This window comes from Tyto alba, unplaced genomic scaffold, assembly GCF_018691265.1.
Source record: "Tyto alba isolate M040663 unplaced genomic scaffold, T.alba_DEE_v4.0 Super-Scaffold_21, whole genome shotgun sequence".
In the NCBI taxonomy this organism is placed as follows: domain Eukaryota; kingdom Metazoa; phylum Chordata; class Aves; order Strigiformes; family Tytonidae; genus Tyto; species Tyto alba.
The window spans coordinates 19704236-19722474 of record NW_024881295.1 but is presented as its reverse complement, the minus strand read 5'-3'; the positions used below and the strand labels follow the sequence as shown (position 1 = coordinate 19722474).

General features: G+C 40.0%; 1 protein-coding gene and 1 long non-coding RNA gene across 2 annotated transcripts in view; one reads left to right on the top strand and one right to left on the bottom strand.

Annotated features, from left to right (window-relative positions):
• Window positions 1-247: 247 nt before the first annotated feature.
• Window positions 248-6854, bottom strand: LOC116960028. The gene is made up of 3 exons (XR_004406154.2): window positions 6205-6854; window positions 5185-5750; window positions 248-4496 (listed from the first exon to the last, which is right to left on the bottom strand). It is a non-coding gene; the product is annotated as an uncharacterized LOC116960028 (long non-coding RNA).
• Window positions 6855-7313: 459 nt separating this feature from the next.
• Window positions 7314-18239, top strand: part of MTPN (myotrophin) — a 41165-nt gene continuing 30239 nt past the window's right edge. The window contains exon 1 of the mRNA XM_042795492.1: window positions 7314-7530. Coding sequence (XP_042651426.1) covers window positions 7459-7530 — 72 coding nt within the window. The 5' untranslated portion in view covers window positions 7314-7458. The remainder of the gene's footprint in view (window positions 7531-18239) is intronic.

Here is an 18239-nt window from a genome sequence, read left to right as displayed (position 1 = left end):
AACAGTGTCTCCCTGTGGCACCGTGACTGTTACTGTTATTGCTTGTTCGTTAAACATCATCAGTGAACAGTGCAAAACCCAAGAAAATAAGGAAGTTATTGTCCTTGCCCTTATATTTATAATCAGAGACTTGGTCTAACAAACACATTAGAATATATAAAATATTCCTCAAAGTATTAGAGTATTTAAATCAACACAAACATACATAACTGAATGAGTTTTGCTCTATTATATTGAAGGTCTTTTGTTTATCCTCTCATGCTCACAGGACAACCAGTGAACCTGCAAAGAACCTACAGAAAGCCAGGACCATACTGGTCTGAAATGGTACATCTCAGGGTGGAATCAGTGGTCCTAATTCTATTATGGTACTGAACGGAATATTAACATACATGTTTCATCAGTGTTTTCAAATGTTCAAACACTAAAATCCCTATATATAGTTTGTATGATTGATTTGGACATTCCAAACTTGAAAACTGTGGTTTTGATGAGAGAAGGTTTATTCCATACTTTGTAATCACAACCTATGTATTTCCTAGAACAATGACAGCTTACAGTACAGACTATATACACTGTAAAATCTGTGTACAATACTCAGGCAGTTGCATTTGCTTCTACCGCTTACAGCGACACCCATAAATACTGTTCCATAAAACATTCAAAGAGCAGAAATACAGCATATTTCACCTTTTTTATGCGGGTGATATAAATGCTCATGTTTAAGTTTCATTTTGCAGCTTGGGATGCTGAACAAAGGTTGTTCATTTTGTGATTTGAGTTGAAAGTGGAGGGTTTCAGACAGTGCTTAAAGCACAAAGAAAATGATGAGACTGTTCCAAAATAAACAAGATTTGGAAGCCAGTAGTCAATATCTCTCCTGGTTGCAAAATCTTGCCACCGTGAAAAAAGGGGGTCCCAAGGAAGTTCTCACCTTAGGCAAGGAAACCCTAACACATGTTGAAGTACACAGTCCATGAGTGGAAAATTGCAGGTCTAACAAGCAAAAGCTCCAGAGGCAGCTTTCTCTCTGTGTAGACACTCAAAGGGTTCAGCAGCATCTTTGTAGGTTTTTCAGAGAGAGATGTTTCCTACTAAAAGCAGACCTATGACTGTTCTCTAAATAAAAAACTGGAAGATTGCACACAACTGCCTGCTATCTCAAGGCATTGATCTGGATGGAACTGCAAATGGCAACAAAGAAACGTTTAAGTAAAAAATGCTTTATTTTGGCTTCTCTTGAAACTTGTAAACATTTTTTGTTTCTTTATTTCTGGTATTGCCCAACATCTCCAGTTGTTCATTCACCCAACATACAAGTTACACCAATTTAGACTCACTTTCTGAACTGTAACTTTCACACAGACACCTTATCTGAATTAGAGTAAAAATGCAGGAATAGACGTCATTTTTTTTCTCCATAGCTGTCATTTATACAAAAGGCAGAATTTTGCTATCTGCCATTCTTCTCTATAAAGCTGGACAATTTAAGCTTTCTAACTTTTTCTAAAATCCCAGAATTTCACCTACAATATTATAATTTAGAATTATCTCTACGCATCTGAGCAGGTTCAATAATCATTTATTTTCATTTAACCAGAAAATCACATTGGTATCACTTTTAGCAGTCTGTTGTTTATTACTTTAACAACAAGTACTGTGAGAAAAATGATGTTGCTTATGTTTCCTCTTTGTTTGTAGCAGTCCCTAATGCGCCCAACTCTCATTTGCTTACTAGCAAAAGATTTCACCTTTGTCAGCACTGCAAAGCCCATACTGTTGTGAAAAAGCAAACTGCAACCTATTCAGACTCTTGCACCATCAGCAAAGCTTTGGGCTAAATTCTCCTGATTGTGATGCTCAGCTATCCTGAACAGTCCCTTGCTTTGGAACAGAGACTGCCTTGTCACTCAGGCCAGGGTGAACTGGCCCGTCTTTAACCCTTCATGGCAACAGTTTGCTTAAAGGTAGTTTCAGTCTTCAAAGGAATAATCAGTAACCACTGATTGATCCTTTCTAGTCATCACTTGTGAGGCTGAAGATGGGAGTACTGCTTCCAGTTTTGGGCTCCCCAGAGTTACAAAGACACTGACATACTGGAGTTACTCCATCAGAAAATGACCATGATGATAAACTGACTCAGGCACATGACAGATGACAAAAAGCTCAAAGACATTGGCTTGTTCATCACTGAGATGACAAGGTTAAGGTGAGGGGAGGGAGATTTTTCTGCTGTCTTCAACTAACCTCATGAGAATACAGAGAGAAGACAGAGCCAAATTCTTCTTCAAGAGGTAGGTGTAGGATAAGAGGTAACAAATATAAATTTACAACAGGGAGACTGCGATTAGATACACAGATTTTTTGTTTGTTTTATGAAAGCAGTCAAACATCGGAACAAGTTACCAGGGAAAGTTGTGGTTTCATCACACTGAGATATTCTGAACTGGACTGGAAAATGGCCTGAGCAACCTCATCTAACTTAGCCCTGCTTTGAGCAGGGATTAGAGCAGATGAACTCCAGAGGTTCCTCCCAACTGAAATTATTCTGTGTTTCTATAATTTTATGATCTTAATTTAGAGAAATAACTGAAATTATCATGACATAATTGCTTGAACTTCCATTTCATATGAACTGCTCCTGAAGAGAGAAATAAGGTTATAGAAAACAGCTATCTTCTCTTGCATGAAGGCACAAAGATTTTAGTTCGTGTCATGAAGACAGTAATAATGACTTATACCCACACTCTTGTAAATAAAAGGAGGTACGGTATTTAAACAAAGAAAACTATAAAAACCTACTGGCATCTACAAATCATACCGAAAGAGAGGAGTCCTGCAGCCAAAAGGAGATTTGTACTCTGTGTTAATAAATAAGCCCAGCCTCGTTATTTATGGGTCAAACCTGCAAACCATTATTCACCTTCTGATCTTGCTGAGAGTGCTTGTCAACACTGATACGCTCCTTGCTTCAGTTTTCAGAGCCAGCCCCTTGTTTAGTAAGTGTTAAACTGACTGCTAGGTTGTGTTTACTAAATAGTGTCCTTTAAGGAAAAGGCAGTTCCACTCCATGGAAAGATGCCTTTCCACAGATGCTGCCCTTTCTCACTACCAATGGCTGGCACCCAAGTTACTGCATTACCTTCCGAGGTCCATCCCCATTGGCATTCATGAATAAGTACCAAAGAACTGGAGCTATCTGTCTGACTTTGTCTGCTTCCCCTGCTATTCAAGTACCACAACGAGTATGTTCAACAATTGTTGGGTTTCCCTGTCTGCAAGCCTTGCTTGACCTCGGGAGAGAAAAAATAACCATTATTTCCTTTTCCTTTCCAGTCCTTCCTTGAAACACTTCGTATCACAGGCAAAACAAAACCTGGCCCTATATATATATATCTACTTTTCAAATATTTACAGAGGTTTTCTAAAGGTTAGGAAGAAATTTATTTGCAGTAATGTCAGCAAATACTAAACTATTTCACCAAAGAGTCACACAGGTAAAGAAAGAACTCAGGGAGTTAGGAGATCCTTGTCTCTCATATCCTATACAATAAGGTGTGAGATGCAGGCACCAAAGCCCAAAACTTTTTTGGTTAAGATGAAGTAAAACTGCTGCTGGATTCAAAAACGAAGGGAGAGATATTAGCATTTCTTCTCTGGTAATCTCAACAACTGCATCAAATAGGATAAATATAACCAACTAATAAACAGAAGGCCAATTAATTCTCCAATTTTTACCTGCTATTCCTGTATTTCTTGTGTCAGTTCCATAACTTTATCTAGTCTGCTGTTATTGTTTTCTCCTCAATAGAAGGCATTCTATGTGATGATATTTAGTATTACTGCTTGGTTATTGTTGCTGAACTAGAAGCTGTTGTGTATGTCTTGTTTGGCGTGACACAAAAGGAATATAGTAAATATAAGATCAAACACGTCTGCAAATAAAACCTGCAAGGGTACCAGTATGTATTCAAGTCTCCTTCTTGGATTTTTACGTTGTTCTTTTTTAAAAATTTTGGATCTCTAAATTCATTGCATTGTGTGGTATTCTAGGCTATTTGTGTACTGCATTTATGATTTCTACAGGCATATGCATTACATAATAGTAACATTATATAACTGAATACAGAGAGTTACGATTTATTTGTTGAAAGAGATAAGTGCAAAACAACATTTATATGAAAAAGTATGTGGGCAAATATATGAAGATATGTGCAAAAAATAATGATGTTTATATTCCACAAGTGAGATTCCCTTACGGAAGTGAAGCTCCAGTCAGCCTGAGTCTATGGGACACTTTAGCATTTACATAGGCCTTCAAAACAGAGCTTGACCAGTAAGCAGATAAATGAATTTCTTCTCAGTGGGAGTAACTGGGCTAGAGAAGGCACAGTTCACTGATCTAGCAGTCTTCTTACACCTTAACTCATCACTCCCCGTCTCCTCCAGCTGTTCGAATGACAAGGCAATGCACCTCATGCTTCTTCTCAAATTTTCTGGAGGATGCAGAATAGAAATAACCAGGTTTTAACCAGAAAATGAAGCACAGATTCATAGAGAACATACAAAGGTAGGCTATGCTGGCCAGGATAATATTCGTTCTTGCTTGTAATACCTTTGGCTTATATCTCTATCAAAATACAAATGGCATTTTATTTAGGGGTCTCCTTTATACTGTAACTGTTCAGGAGTGTGACTTGTATGTTGTGTTGAAACTTCTGCTGATGAGACTAAATTACTATTCTGAAGTGTGGAATGTCACCAGGTAAAGGCTTATATCCAAGAAGCCAGAGTAAACTCTACGGCTAACAATTAGGACTCTCTCTCGATGATGTACTAATTCTCCAAACAGTGAAATTGCAGCCGGCCTAGAGCTTTGGCTAGTATGGTTGAAGACAGTACAAAGATCCTTTCCACAAATGGAAAGTGTTTCTACTACTGCTTACAAGACAGACAAGGTATAAAAGCCATTCCTAGTTTAAGGATTAGAATCAAACACAAGTCTTACAGACATTGTATGTTTAGTACTCCATTTCTTTTCACATAACTGTAACTTTATATTCCTAGCAAGAGAAAAAAAATTCTATTTAAGAAATTCCTTTGCTAAACGTTTATTCACTACATTTCTTTCACTTTTTTTTTTTTTTTTTTCTGATTAGTACGCCTAAGAACCAAAGTTCTTACCTGCAAACAGACTTCGGGGAGTTGGAATTAAGCTTGAAAAAAGTAGAAGGAAAAAAAAAGGGCTAAGGCAGTACATGCAGCTTTTAAGGCATGCATGACAGCATCCCACAGTTAGAAAATGGTATCAGGTATGGGGTTTTCTTTTTGGATGCATGCCTGAGGGATCCAGTGTTAGTCACCAAGCAGACAAAAGCCATTTAGAATTTGGGTGTGAAGCTAACTGATGAGTGTACCTCTACAAAGAGCACGTATCAGGTAGAAGGGGAGAAATGTCTGACTAAAGCATGTACTTTAGGAAACAGAACTTGTGGAGAAAGAGGGAAGTATGAAAGTTGTTCTGCTTCAGTGCTGAGATAGGAGTAAGGATAATACAAGCAAATTGTTGGTAAAATTGAAGGATTGGATTCACAGGCTAGCAAGTACAAATATGGCAACAGAAGTGTCCAGCAGTGTTTTAAAAAATATGGTCACATCTTGGCTCCTTGATGCATATTCAAATACTTAAGTAAGTATCCAGAATTTAAAATATGTTTTCATCAGACTTAACTCAGGATTATTTGTTCTCCCTAAAAAAAAAAAAAAAGAAATTGGATTCAGTTTATTAAAAAAATCTGAACTCACTTATCATTTCTGCAGATTGAAAATTAAGCACTGAAAAAAATTGTATTTATGCACGTACTGGCAACATTTACAAAACATTGCAAGGGCAATTGATGGTTTGACTTTCACAGTTTTTTGTTTTCTTTTTCTGTAATGACATTAGGAAAAGGAACAAGGGCAAACTCATGTGTTCCAAAACTTCTGATTATAAGTGAAATCAGTAATCAATACAACCCGAAAGGTTGTAGATTTTTATCTCCTTGGAGGTAACATTCTAACTATTTCAATTAAGTACCATGTAATCCGACAAAAATCTGCAAATCCCTACGTACTTAACATTTCTGTGTTTCGGAAATACAAAGGAAACACAGAAAAAAATCACGAGCTGTAGTGACGAGGGCACCACAAACCCCCCCTTACCTATTTTCTTTGGCTGTATGGCGGAGTGCCCCCCTCCTTCTCATCCGTAAGAGCATTGCTGGCCTTGCAGAGTGTCTGGCCATTTTCCCACTGTTGCCAGGCTGGGTACAGTCACAGCAGAGCAGCTCTAGCCCCGCTGCCTGCCAGAGGGGGTGTAGGAAGAGCTGCTGCCTGTTTGCAGTCGAGCGTGATTCACACAACAGGCTGCATGGTCCGTACCCAAATCATGCGGTTTCGAAAACCAGATGCAACCACTGAGTGCCAACATCATATTAATTAATTATCACATACTTCCTTTCATGTCTCCCCGCTCATGTTTTGGAAGCATTATGATAATTATTCACAGCGTGATTCAGTGCCTCGGGTTTTGTAGAACAGCTATTTAGACACTTGGTGCCTTCAGGGGGAACAGATACTTCAACACAGTCCAACTCAGCCGGTTTGGAGGCAGAAGCCAGCGGCCCGCCGCCGCCGCCAGCTCCCCCCGGTGCCCAGCGCGTCCCGCCCGCAGCCTCCCGGGCGGAGACACAACGCCCCACGGACATCTTCGGCAAGATCCTGGGCACCGGGTGAGGTGACCGTCAGGCTGAGCCTCACAGGGCTCCCCTCCCAGCCCACGGCGCCCCGCGGGCGAGGCGGCTGGCGGGCCCCGCCGCAGGCCGCGGCACCATGGCAACCGGCGGGCAGCCGGGGGCGGGGCCGCCGCCGAGGCGAGGCCGCGGGATCTCCGGGCGCATGCGCTGTCGCCCCTTTCCCCCCCCCCCCCGATATCTCCAGGATGCCGGCGACGCTTAGAGTGGGGGCGCATGCGCACAGCGGCTCCGGCGGCCGCCTGCGGGCAGCGCATGCGCCCTGAGACCCCCGCGCCCCGCTCCCGCGTGGGGGTGTCGGTACCGCGGGGGAGCGGAGTGGCAACCGGAAGCGGAAGCGCCGCGCGCGAGTAAACCGCTTTTTTTTTTTTTTTTTTTTTTCCTTTTTTTTTCCCCCCCTCTTCCTCCCTTCTCCTTTACCCCTCTCCCGCCCCCCCGCCCTTCTCCCCCGGCTCCGGTCGGCCCAGCGCCGCCCGCGGCGCTCGGCCCCCGCCCGCGCGAGCTGCCGCCGGCCCGCGGCCCCGCCCCACCGCCGGCCGGCCCCGAGCGAGCTGCCGCCAGCCGGGGGAGGGGCTCCCGCCCTCCGCGCCGCCGCCCTCGCCCCGTGGAGGTGCTGCCGGCCCCTCGCCGCCTCGCCCGCCCGCGTCTCTGCCAGGCGGCCGCGATGTCGGACAAGGAATTCATGTGGGCCCTCAAGAACGGAGACCTGGATGAGGTGAAGGACTATGTGGCCAAGGTAGGCGGCGGCGGCGGCGGGGGCCTGGGGTGGGCGAGGCGGCGCTGCGGGCTGAGGAGGGAGGGCGGTCCACCGAGCACCCCCTCGGGGGCTCGGCCGAGTGGGGCTGGGGGTGCGGGAGTGGGTGGCGGGAGCCGCGACCTGCCTGGGGACAGGCTCTTGAGGAACTTCCCGCGGGGGTGAGGGTCCGGGGTGTGGGGCGCGCTTCCCCTCCCCCTCCTCGCGGCCAGCTCGGCTCCGGGGCTTCCTCATCCTCCTCCTCCTCCTTCTCCTCCTCCTCCTCCTTCTCCTCCTCATCCTCCTTCTCCTCCTCCTCCTCCTCCTCCTCCTCCTCCTCCTCACACCCGCCGCCCTGCGCCTCTCCCGCCCCCCGGCCGACCCTCATGCGTGCTGGTGAAGTTATTATGTGTCAGTACGTGAAACTTTCTGGATTGACAGCCACTATCCTAATCCTGCATCGCTCATCTTACATGTACATGCGTATGTGTGGCCACGGTTTGATTATCCTCTGCGCCTCAGGGCTCATCCTTAATATAGGGTGATGCTGAGGTACCGGCTGTGTTGAGGCTTTGTTCATTAACCTTCTGTGAAGTGTTCTGATATCTGGGTAGGGCAAATGCTGCAGAAATAGCAGAAACCTGTATAATGGGTGAAAAGTCTTCAGGTACGTTGTACTATTTGGAGGCTGGATTCTGTCCTCATTTTGTCTTCGGTTGTCAAATGAGGTTTGTGGGAAAAGTGCGTGTGCACAAGGGCAAGATTCTGCTTCGATGAATCCTTAGTGTTCAGGAACACTGTCTAGAAACTGTTACATCAGAGCAGAGGCTTATATGTAATTTAGCTGTAATTATTTAGATCTAGAAACAAGATAATAATTGTCTTTGCAAGCTTGACACATGCTGACATATCTTGCTGCACTGAGTTAAGTTCTTCCTACTCCAGTTGTCAATGTTGGTTGAAAGTTACCCAGACTTGTAGTGCCCTTGGCAAAAAGAAATGTGTACAAGCACTACCAGCTGCTTTAGTACAAAGTCCAACATCTTAACTTGAATAGTCTTCTCTGACAGTTTCAGCTATGCTGGTGGACTTTGCATCGACGTAACTGTGCACTCACATGCTCTGCTGTGTCTGTAAAGTGCTAGAGATAATAACTGGGGATAACATAATTATCCCACTTCAGCTTTTTGTTACAGGTTGTGTACCTATGTCTGTGTATTAAAGTTGGATACTACATTGATGTGCCTTCTTCTCAGCTTCTGGGGCCTCCAGAGCATTTCAGCAGCAGATTTGGATTCTTGCTACAGCTTTTACAGGAATTCCATATATATATATATATATCTAGAGACCTTACTGCATAGTAGTGATTGATGGATCCTTGTTGTATCTATTGCTGAAGCAAAAACTTTGGCAGTAACCATCTTAAGCCAGTTTATATCTACGAGATTACTGCAGTACTAATTATAAAGCTTTTTCTATATTCCCACTCTTCCTGAGTGGCACTGCAATTTATGTAGCAAATGGATTTATGTGATCACTCTTCATGTGCTTCAGCACAAAGTCAAATACGTAGTTCCATCTGCTACTGAAAGAGGCTTGAGCCAGCCTGGATGGTGCTGTAGTAAAGAGGTTGAAGGGCATCATCTAACTGCACTAATGATATAGAAATCCTTAAAAGAGAGATACTGTATGTGGTTAGATGAATACAGTAAGGGAGGCCTACAGTCTTAGATTTTAGAACTGCTTGTAACATAGAAGATGAATAAACTATGGGAATTTTCTGCTTATTTGTGACCTAATCTTGTTCATTCTTTTCCCCCACTTGCAAATATGCTTTCTATCATCAGCTGTTAAGCATTGTACTTGCCAGTAACACAAGAAATGTAATGTTTTCTTTTCAGTCCATTACATTTTCTTGACAGATTGTAGGCTAGTAAACTTTTAGCCTGGTTTCCTGTGGAAACAAAGCTTATATGAGCAAGTTTTGACTGACCTTCTTCCTTCCTAACGGGTTGTTAATTTTTTGGCTAATTTTTGGTAAGATTTACAGGGGTACAGGTGGATCCTGGGGGGTTTTGTGAAACTAAATGATGTAGAAGGAGGTACCTTCAGGGAAGAAAAGAGTACAAGAATGAGCTGATATTTTCCTGCACAACAGGAAATGTGCGTTGAGGAGGGGCAAGAGAACTCCTGTAAGTCCTGACTCAGGACAAGCCTCAGTTGAAACTTCACATTCTTGGTTCCTAAAGTAAAGAAATACGTGAGGGCAAATCATGCTTTGATAGTTACAGTTCTCAGAAGAGTATCTTTTCAATGCTGCATGTTCTCTTTTGACTGTCTTCCTTATCAGTTATATGGCTTCTGCTCCCTGCTGCTTTCCTGTTCTAAGTATGATTTAATGTTCAGGAATTTTACTTATATAAACTTTGCAATAGTAGAAATTTCCTCTCCCTGGAGTGTGGGAGGCAGTCTTGTATATCTTACAGTCTTCATAAGATTCTTTCTTGTCTGTCTTCCTGAAACTTTTGGTTTCCAACTTCTCATTTGTTTTGTTACTTGCTGTAGTCTTGTTTCCTCATTAGTTGACGGGAAACAATACAGCTTTTAACTATAATCTTGCAGTTTTGCTGCCAATTCAAACATAAAGGGTTTGACCTCTGATTTTGTTTCATATCTGAATGGCAGGGCTTGAAATGCTGACTGGACGACTGTGGGCACTTAAAAAATAATTGTATAAAGTGGGGCTACAGGAGTTCAACTCTGATAATCAGTCATGACTTTTCTTCACTTTTGAGTAATAAGCCGTGGAGGTTCTGTCTTTGGAGTCATTTGTATCTCTCTTTCCATCTCAGGTTTGGTTAGTGGGTACCAAGAGGAAGCTAGCTTAATGGCTCTCAGACTTTGATTTAAAGAGCAGGTGAAACTTAAAAGTATAATGTGAAAGCCTTGCTTGTCAATGACATGGTTTACCCGCTTTAAGTAGAGAATTTTTCTGCCACTTCAGCAGTTCTTGGACAAAGAAAGGAGAGAGGCAGAAGGAAGAGGCTCCATTTGCGTTATATCTATTTCTATGTAAGGAGATCTTGCATTCTTCTAAAGATACTTTCTTCAGAAAATCTTGCATAGAAACAGTAGTTCTGAGGGGTGGCAACGAAACAGACAAATGCCAAATGGTGGTAGTGCTTTGTTGCTTAGCAAAGAGCTTGCTGCCAGCCTATGCATTTGGAAGACATTGTTGGCTTCTACTCAATAGAAGTGTGAAAGGTTATTTGTATAGTTTGAACAGTCCTATAAGACTTCTTTATTTTTTTTTGTAAGAAACATCGTATTAGTCTCTACATTTCTTGACTTGTAATTGTGTCAACTTTTCCTTTATGGTAAATGTTAATTTCTATTGAACTACTGCAGTCAGTGTGTTATGCTGGCAGTTAAGTATGGTGTCATCTATTTTTATGATGACTAGATTAAAAAGTAGTTTTTACTGTTTCTTTCTTTGATGTCTTCCTTTTGAATATAACCAGCATATGTTGGCTTCAGAGGTGTCTTTGCAGGAATTGAAGGGATTGAAGGAATTCTGCACTCTTCCCACGTACATCCACTCAAATTTTTAAAATTCCTTAAGAAAGCAGAAGCTTTCATAGGAACAGATGAATCAAATGTGCAGTTAAATGGGTGAGGAGGACCCACGCAGATTGGAGAGATTCAGTTCCCTCAAGGGGAGAAGCTGGGGGTTAGAAGAAGAGCAAGGTATATTAAGCCTGCAGAACTTCTTAACATGAATGGTGTTTGCTCTCTTTCCTTTTCTTGATCGTCCTTTCCCTGTGGAATGAGATAAGCTGTACAGTTGCTGAAAAAGACTTCTCTATCAACTTGTACATGTAAGGTTTCCAACCAGCAGTAGATTTATTAGGCAAAGTGCAATTCCTGTTCAGTCACTAGGCACAAAGTTTTTTGCAAGATAAACTTGGATTTGTAAGGAAGAGGTTACAATAAATGTGGTGGGTTTTGTTTTTTTTTTTGTTTTTTTTTTTTTTTTCTAATGTAATTTAATCTCCCATAGTTTAACTGAGAATTCCTCACTTCATGAGCTGCTGTAATCCCCTACAGTGTTGCTTCCTGAACATACCAGTGTTTACAGTTATGTTTGGTGAATCAACCTGCCTAATAGTATAAGAAGATAGGACAGTCAACCAAACCGAAAGCACTACATTTTTACTGCTGAGAGAACAAGGAGGTTGAAGTGATGGTAGGCTGTGAAACAAATGTTGTTTTTAGAAAGTATGTATATGCTGTGCTTGCCTAGTAGACATTTCTGGTGTAGAGTTGTTTTTTGGTTTTTTTGTTAAATAACAGAACAAACAAACAAAGCAAACAAAACCAAATCCCTAGAAGACCTTCAATAACTCAGCTAGAAAACAGCAACTACCTATGCCTCCTTCACAAAACTGTGATACTACAAATAGTATTGCAGTTCTTTGGGATATAATGGTATTTGAATACGTCTTGTGAAATTCAGGAAAACTTGACTACTGCAAAACTAACTGGAGGGACTAAAACAAAAGCATTGTTTAGAAATACCTTTTTGAAATAGAGATAGCAGTCATCAGGGGTAAAATTAAGGTCTGTGTTAAGAAAGAAGAGACTTAAAAATGTCTGCAAGAAGAATGCTTAGAATGGAGAAATAAATAGCTTTTAACTGTTGAGGGGTAACCTCTATTCCTTTGAGTGTCCATTGAAATGACTTCTACTCCTTCAGCAACAAACTACATGAAAATGAACACTTAAAATGGCCATCATATATATGCGGATTACTTGAGTTACAGATTAACCATACCATGGATGCATTGAAATTCACCTTGTCTTGCTCTGTCCAATGCTGGAGTGCACTTCATTGTTATGGCTACATTGATAACTGGATTGCCTTTGGTTCAGAAGCAGTTTTCTTTCTCTTAAGTGACAGGGAGCTTGGAAGCCTTGCTGGATTATGGTGCAGTATAAGTATACCTCAGTACTTTTTCCGGGAGCATATTGGGACTAGCACTGACCTGGGAGCTGCTGAACTGTGTTTATCCTCTGTGGAACCCCTTGGATGTCCCTGTATTGTAATTCCTCAGTGTTATGCCAATACATGTACTACATGGGGTTTTCTTTATCTGGAGTATTCTAGGCCTTCTGTTACTTTCCTCTTTATTATTGTTGGATGTGCTGGAGTGTGATTCCTAACGATACAGTTCTGTTTTACTGCTTAGTTCTACTTAAACTTGGTGTTCAATTTAGATTTTGTAAATTTGAACGTGATGACCTAAACCCTTATTTTAAGAAACAAGACAGTTGCTTCCTACTATAACCTGCTGTTAAGAGATTCAATATCCATGGTAGAGTTACTCTTGACTAAAATGCCGTGAATGTCCTAGAAAACCATGCAGAACACCACATCATGGAAGCAACTTTTTAATCGTGGGTACAATAAGATGTATGAGGTTGATGAGAAACTCCTATTCAGGATGGCTCATTAATTTCCCCAGTCTGATTCAAAAGAGTCTGAGGACACATGGCAAAGAATTGCTCACAATTAATAGTTTGTGCGTCAGTTCTTGGAGTAGTTTATAGGAACATCATGGAGTAACAAGCTCACCTGTAAACCTGGCATTGTAGTGGAATGTATGACTCGCCGACTGAATGAACATCCCAGAATTCTCAAATCTGTCCTTTTTGTGGAGGTACAATTATAACTGATTCTGAGGCAATTTTCATCTGGAATATAAATGGAGTTCATAAGTCTGATCATGAATCTGGAACTGCTAAATGTAGTAGGATCTTTCTGAGATGTTGATGTCAGGCCTTTGATCACTTCACTCATTCATTTGGCTTTTGTGTTCTGAAACTCTTGGTGGCTTTAAGAGATTGCTTAAGGGTGTGACTCATGTTTGTCTTAATTTTTTATTTAAGCATAAAGAAGTACTTGTTTCTGTTTGAGCTGTTCTTATTGTGCTGATTTGGCCTGTATCTAATCAGTGTTTGCTGGAAAAAATAGTGAGATCAAAATCAGATTTAAATAAGACATTGAATTTAAACTTTTGCTGCTGAAATTTTTACTAATGTATTCCATTCCCTAAATTGAAAGTGAGTTTTATTTCTGCTGTGAATATATCCTGTTTTGTCTGAGTTGGTGGTCTTTAGCATATGCATTACTAAGTATGACAGTACAAACTTAGGAATAGGTTATGAATAACAAGCAGAGAATTCAGTGCTGTGAAGAAAATATTTACTTCTAGTACTGTTTTTTACTTTCCCACCCTCCCTTATTCTAAACTCAGTTTTGCCTCTTGTATCATTTTATCTTTACTAAATCATTGTTTTTCAAGCTTAGCTCTTGTCTTCCAATGCAGTTAATTTTGATTTCAACAGGAGGGCATACGATACGGAAGGTGAGCTAAACTTTCTAAAAGTCAAAGAGAACAGTTCTGCAGTGGTTTGTATTCTGTCTCCATTTGGAACGATATGTGGAAAGTTGTGTTAGTTGTGAAGATTATGCATTGAGTGTTGACTTGGGTACTGTGGAACTGGTGAGTCATACAGGCCACATAAGTAAAAATACTGAATGAATGGATCTTGTAGTAGTGTCAAAAGGCATAAATAAGGAATCTCCTGGACAGTTCACAATAAACCAAGCAACTTCCATATGTATACTCTGAAGGAGTATATGCATAGCTGTTAAGGTATCAGGACTTGAAGGTCAAATATTGTACCCTGGTTTAAGCAGAACACAGTGGACTCATAAATGCAGGATTCTCAAGTCCAAGAATTTTTGAGACTGAATGACACTTTGAAGGTGTAGATGAAAGACTGGAAGAGAAAATTTAGGAAAGATGCAGAAAGCCAGGGGATGTATAAAATTGTATTCCTTAAGTCACAGTCACACATTTTTTTTTTTTTTTATATATATATATTCATCCCCAGCCAAGTGTTCTTAGCAGCTTTTTTTATGGCTTTGTTTACTTCTGAATATGCACCCAGACAAAAGTGTGAACAAAGTTACTTCTTTGTAGCTAATTTGCACACTTCTGAAGTTGAAGGTTTGTATTAAGTTACTTTTAATTTCTCCCCCTTCTTTCTCTGCCCCCACCCCACCCAGCAAAAGCTCCACCTTGAATGTTGTATTTACCAGCCAATAGAATTCTGTGGAAAGAGGCAGTTTTCACTTGTGTAGACACATCTCATATTACTAGGACAAAAGCATTTGCTGGAATTAATAAGTGCCCATAACTGACCAGTCAGTTATACAACAACTGTTTTTCTTACAAGTTGCAGATTCAGCAGTTTTGTACCATTAGATATGTTTCTGCTTTAGCTTGTTATGTCGAAGGGCAGGCACAAATTAGCACTGCTCATATTAAAAAGAGCTCGAAAACTTTACTGGATGCTGGATATGCTGTTGTCTCTTTTTACTGCAAATCGATGCTAAAGCCTATGTTGATTGGGACCACCAATGGCAAATTCTGCAATCGCATCCTAGAGATAGGGAAGGAAACAATAGTTTGCTTTAAATATTTCAGGGACTAGTATCTGTGTTGCTGTCTCACACAGTGAAGATCTGTAGCTCTCTGACTTGGAGAGCAATCACTATTAATAAGTCCTATTGAACAGGCTACAGTTCTTAATTCTCAGTTTGGCTGCAATGTACTAGTGTATGTTGGGCTTTTTTTGGTGTGTTTTTTTTTTGTTTGGTTTGTTCTTTTTTTAATAAAGGACAGCAAATAATTTGATGTTATTGTGAAAGCAGTTGAAATCTGGATGAGGGAGAGTGGTATGGGAAAGAGAAATATGGTCTTCTAACTCATAATGCATAGGCACACGAATAAGACTTTGAAGTAGGTTGGGGGACTTGGGTGTTGGTGGTCTTACACACTTTGCCAGTTTTTATGGTCTTTATTAGTCTTTTGTATGCAGTGTAATTCTGTAGTTCAATACAGCTACATAATATGCCAAGGGTTATTGCATTTCTCCAAAGAAAGACTTTTTGTAACCTTCTTGCTGCAACAAGAATTAGAATATGGTCTAGATTTTTGTCTTTGCTTATATACTTTGCTGCCTTCCCCACCGGTTACAGGCCAAAAGGGAAATGGTGAAATCATTTTACTTAGCCTTCAGCTATACTTTGAAAATCAAGTAGAGTAATTACATGCAGTGGCTAATAAGCTGAACAGACCGAAATATCACTAGAAAGGTATTCTGGACATTTGCCTGTTATACTTCCAGCCAAAGTTCAAAGAATATTCTGAAGTATATTTAATTATGGAGTCAGTTTATAAAACAGAACTGTGTGCTCAAAGTTTCTTATGGGTGAAGATCAAGTCTTGATAATTATTTTTGAATGACTGATACTTTCTTTCCCCAAACTCCAGTTTTATGAACTTGCTTTTTAACACACTTGTGGCCTATAAATTAATGATTAGCTTCAAGGAGGAAAGATGAGCTGGAAGGCCATTTGAGACAAAAGATAGAGAGCTGTCCATAGAACAGTTACCAACAGCATATCTCTTCTAAACTGATTTGTTAATGATGCTATGAATGCAAATACCATAGGCAATAAATGTTTAAAAATTATTTTTATGGCTGTTCAAAACCAATTCCAGTACTTGATTCAGGTGATGCAATTGAGAGGAGGAGTTTTCAAGTCATTGCATAAAAAAGATGGGTCAGGAATGTTCCTGTGAAGTGAAATCTGCATTTCTTTGTATGCCCTATATAAAAAATTTCACAGGATCCTTTTTATTCAAGTGACGCCTTTGGGAGAATCTTTATTTCTTGGATTGTTGACTTCTCAGAAACTTCAATAATAGTATTAACTCTTCCTTGGCTAAAGGGATGGATATTTAGCATGGCTTAAAAACCTTGAATTTGGCCTCTAATAAAGCATTAATTATCTGTTAAATGTATTTGTCTCGGAGGTGGTAACTCAACAGTAAATACATATAATTTCGAAGTATGTTCCTTTAATTAGCACATAACATAAAATTCAGTCTTTAGTTCTGTTCTTGTGACAAGCTAGTAGACTGTATTTACTAAAGCATTTTCAACAGTAATTGCTGGTGAAATCTGGAGAAAATAGCTTAACTTTTGTAGATGGATTATTTAAATTATAAAAGTGCAATATCAATATTGGTAAGGTTTAATTGAAGTATTTCAGTGAAGCTGAATGAGTGTATGTAATAGGCTTACAGAGCCATTCTATGCATGTTAATGCTTTTTTTTTTTTTTTTTTTTTTTACATATATACTGCTTAGAAAGAAGCACATATTTTATGGATTTAAAAATAGCTTTTCTGATCAAATTTTTTGCTCCCATGTTTTGTTTTTGCATGATTCTAATCATCAACTGCTTCAGCATGTCAACAAAAATCTGCATTAGGGCACAAAACCTCCAGAACTCATTAATACTGCTTTTGATATTTCATATCTTGTTATGCATTGCTGTGTGAAGAAAATGTAAACTCAGTGTGCACAGGAAAGTAATGCCTGTTAATCTTATAAAAAAACTTACTTAGAAGCTAAGCTTCATTGCTTTGGGTTTGACAGAACACTTGATCTTGCCTTGGACATATCCTTTATTAAGATTCTAGAAAAGTAAATCATGCTTACAATGTTAAGCCCCAATTGTAACACTTAAATTCAGTATTTTTTTTTTTTTAACTATAGTTGTACTATTTGAAAGATATACTCATCTTCCAGTTTATCCTTTCATCTTCATGACAGAGTACAACCTTAACTTTGAAAACTCATTTATTATTGAGTGGTGTGGGTTTTTTTAGTATTGTTAGTTTTTAGATCATGCATAGAAGTCAAAATATCAAGCTGGCATCTGTTGAAACTGAAACCCAATGTCTGGCACCTACTGTTCTCCTAGAAGGAAAACAGTCACTTCCTGTGCATTCCTTGGACAGCGCGTGCTGAGAATTATAATACAGATGTTGATATTGGGGCTCTTAACAGTACCTGAAAATGCTTTAAATCAGAGCTAGCAAATAAATGGAGATTATATGATAATAGCTTTTATTCTTTATTCAGCTGGTTAACTTTTGGAGCAATGATCTAATGATGGAAATAGCCTAAATCCTATTACTAAACCTTTGGATTGCTTTATCCTTGAATTTAATATTTTACTGTAGCACAAACTTAGTGGCACCAAGGAAGTGAAACACAGTACAGTGTATTTTTGTCTGTCCAAACTCGCTTTCAGAATTCCATGACTAGATGATCTGACATGTTAAACTTGAGTTTGTGCGAAACTACATGAACAGGCATTTTGTGGATTTTTGTTCTGATAGTGTCATCTGTTGTCAGTCTGCTGGTGGTATGGTACTGAGACCCTGTCTGATTGCTGGTTTAAGTATGGTCAGTGTCTGCTGCTTAGCAATCAACTGGCACCCATGTGGTCTGGAATAGTTTCTGCTTGGTGTACCTTTAGAGTGGGTATCATCCAAATGCGATCAAAATGAAGCACTGTTAAAACATGGAGTTTGGCCAATCACTTCTGGAGGAAAAATCCTTTTAGGCCAGCTCAGTGTTGCTTGTGAAAATGGACGCTGCGCTGTGTTCAATGGATACATTACTTAACATACCTCTTTAGAGTGAACATTAGTTTTATGTCAAGTTAAGGCATACAGTCATTAAGTCTGTCTGTGATTCATGATTCCTTATGAATTAGTGGTT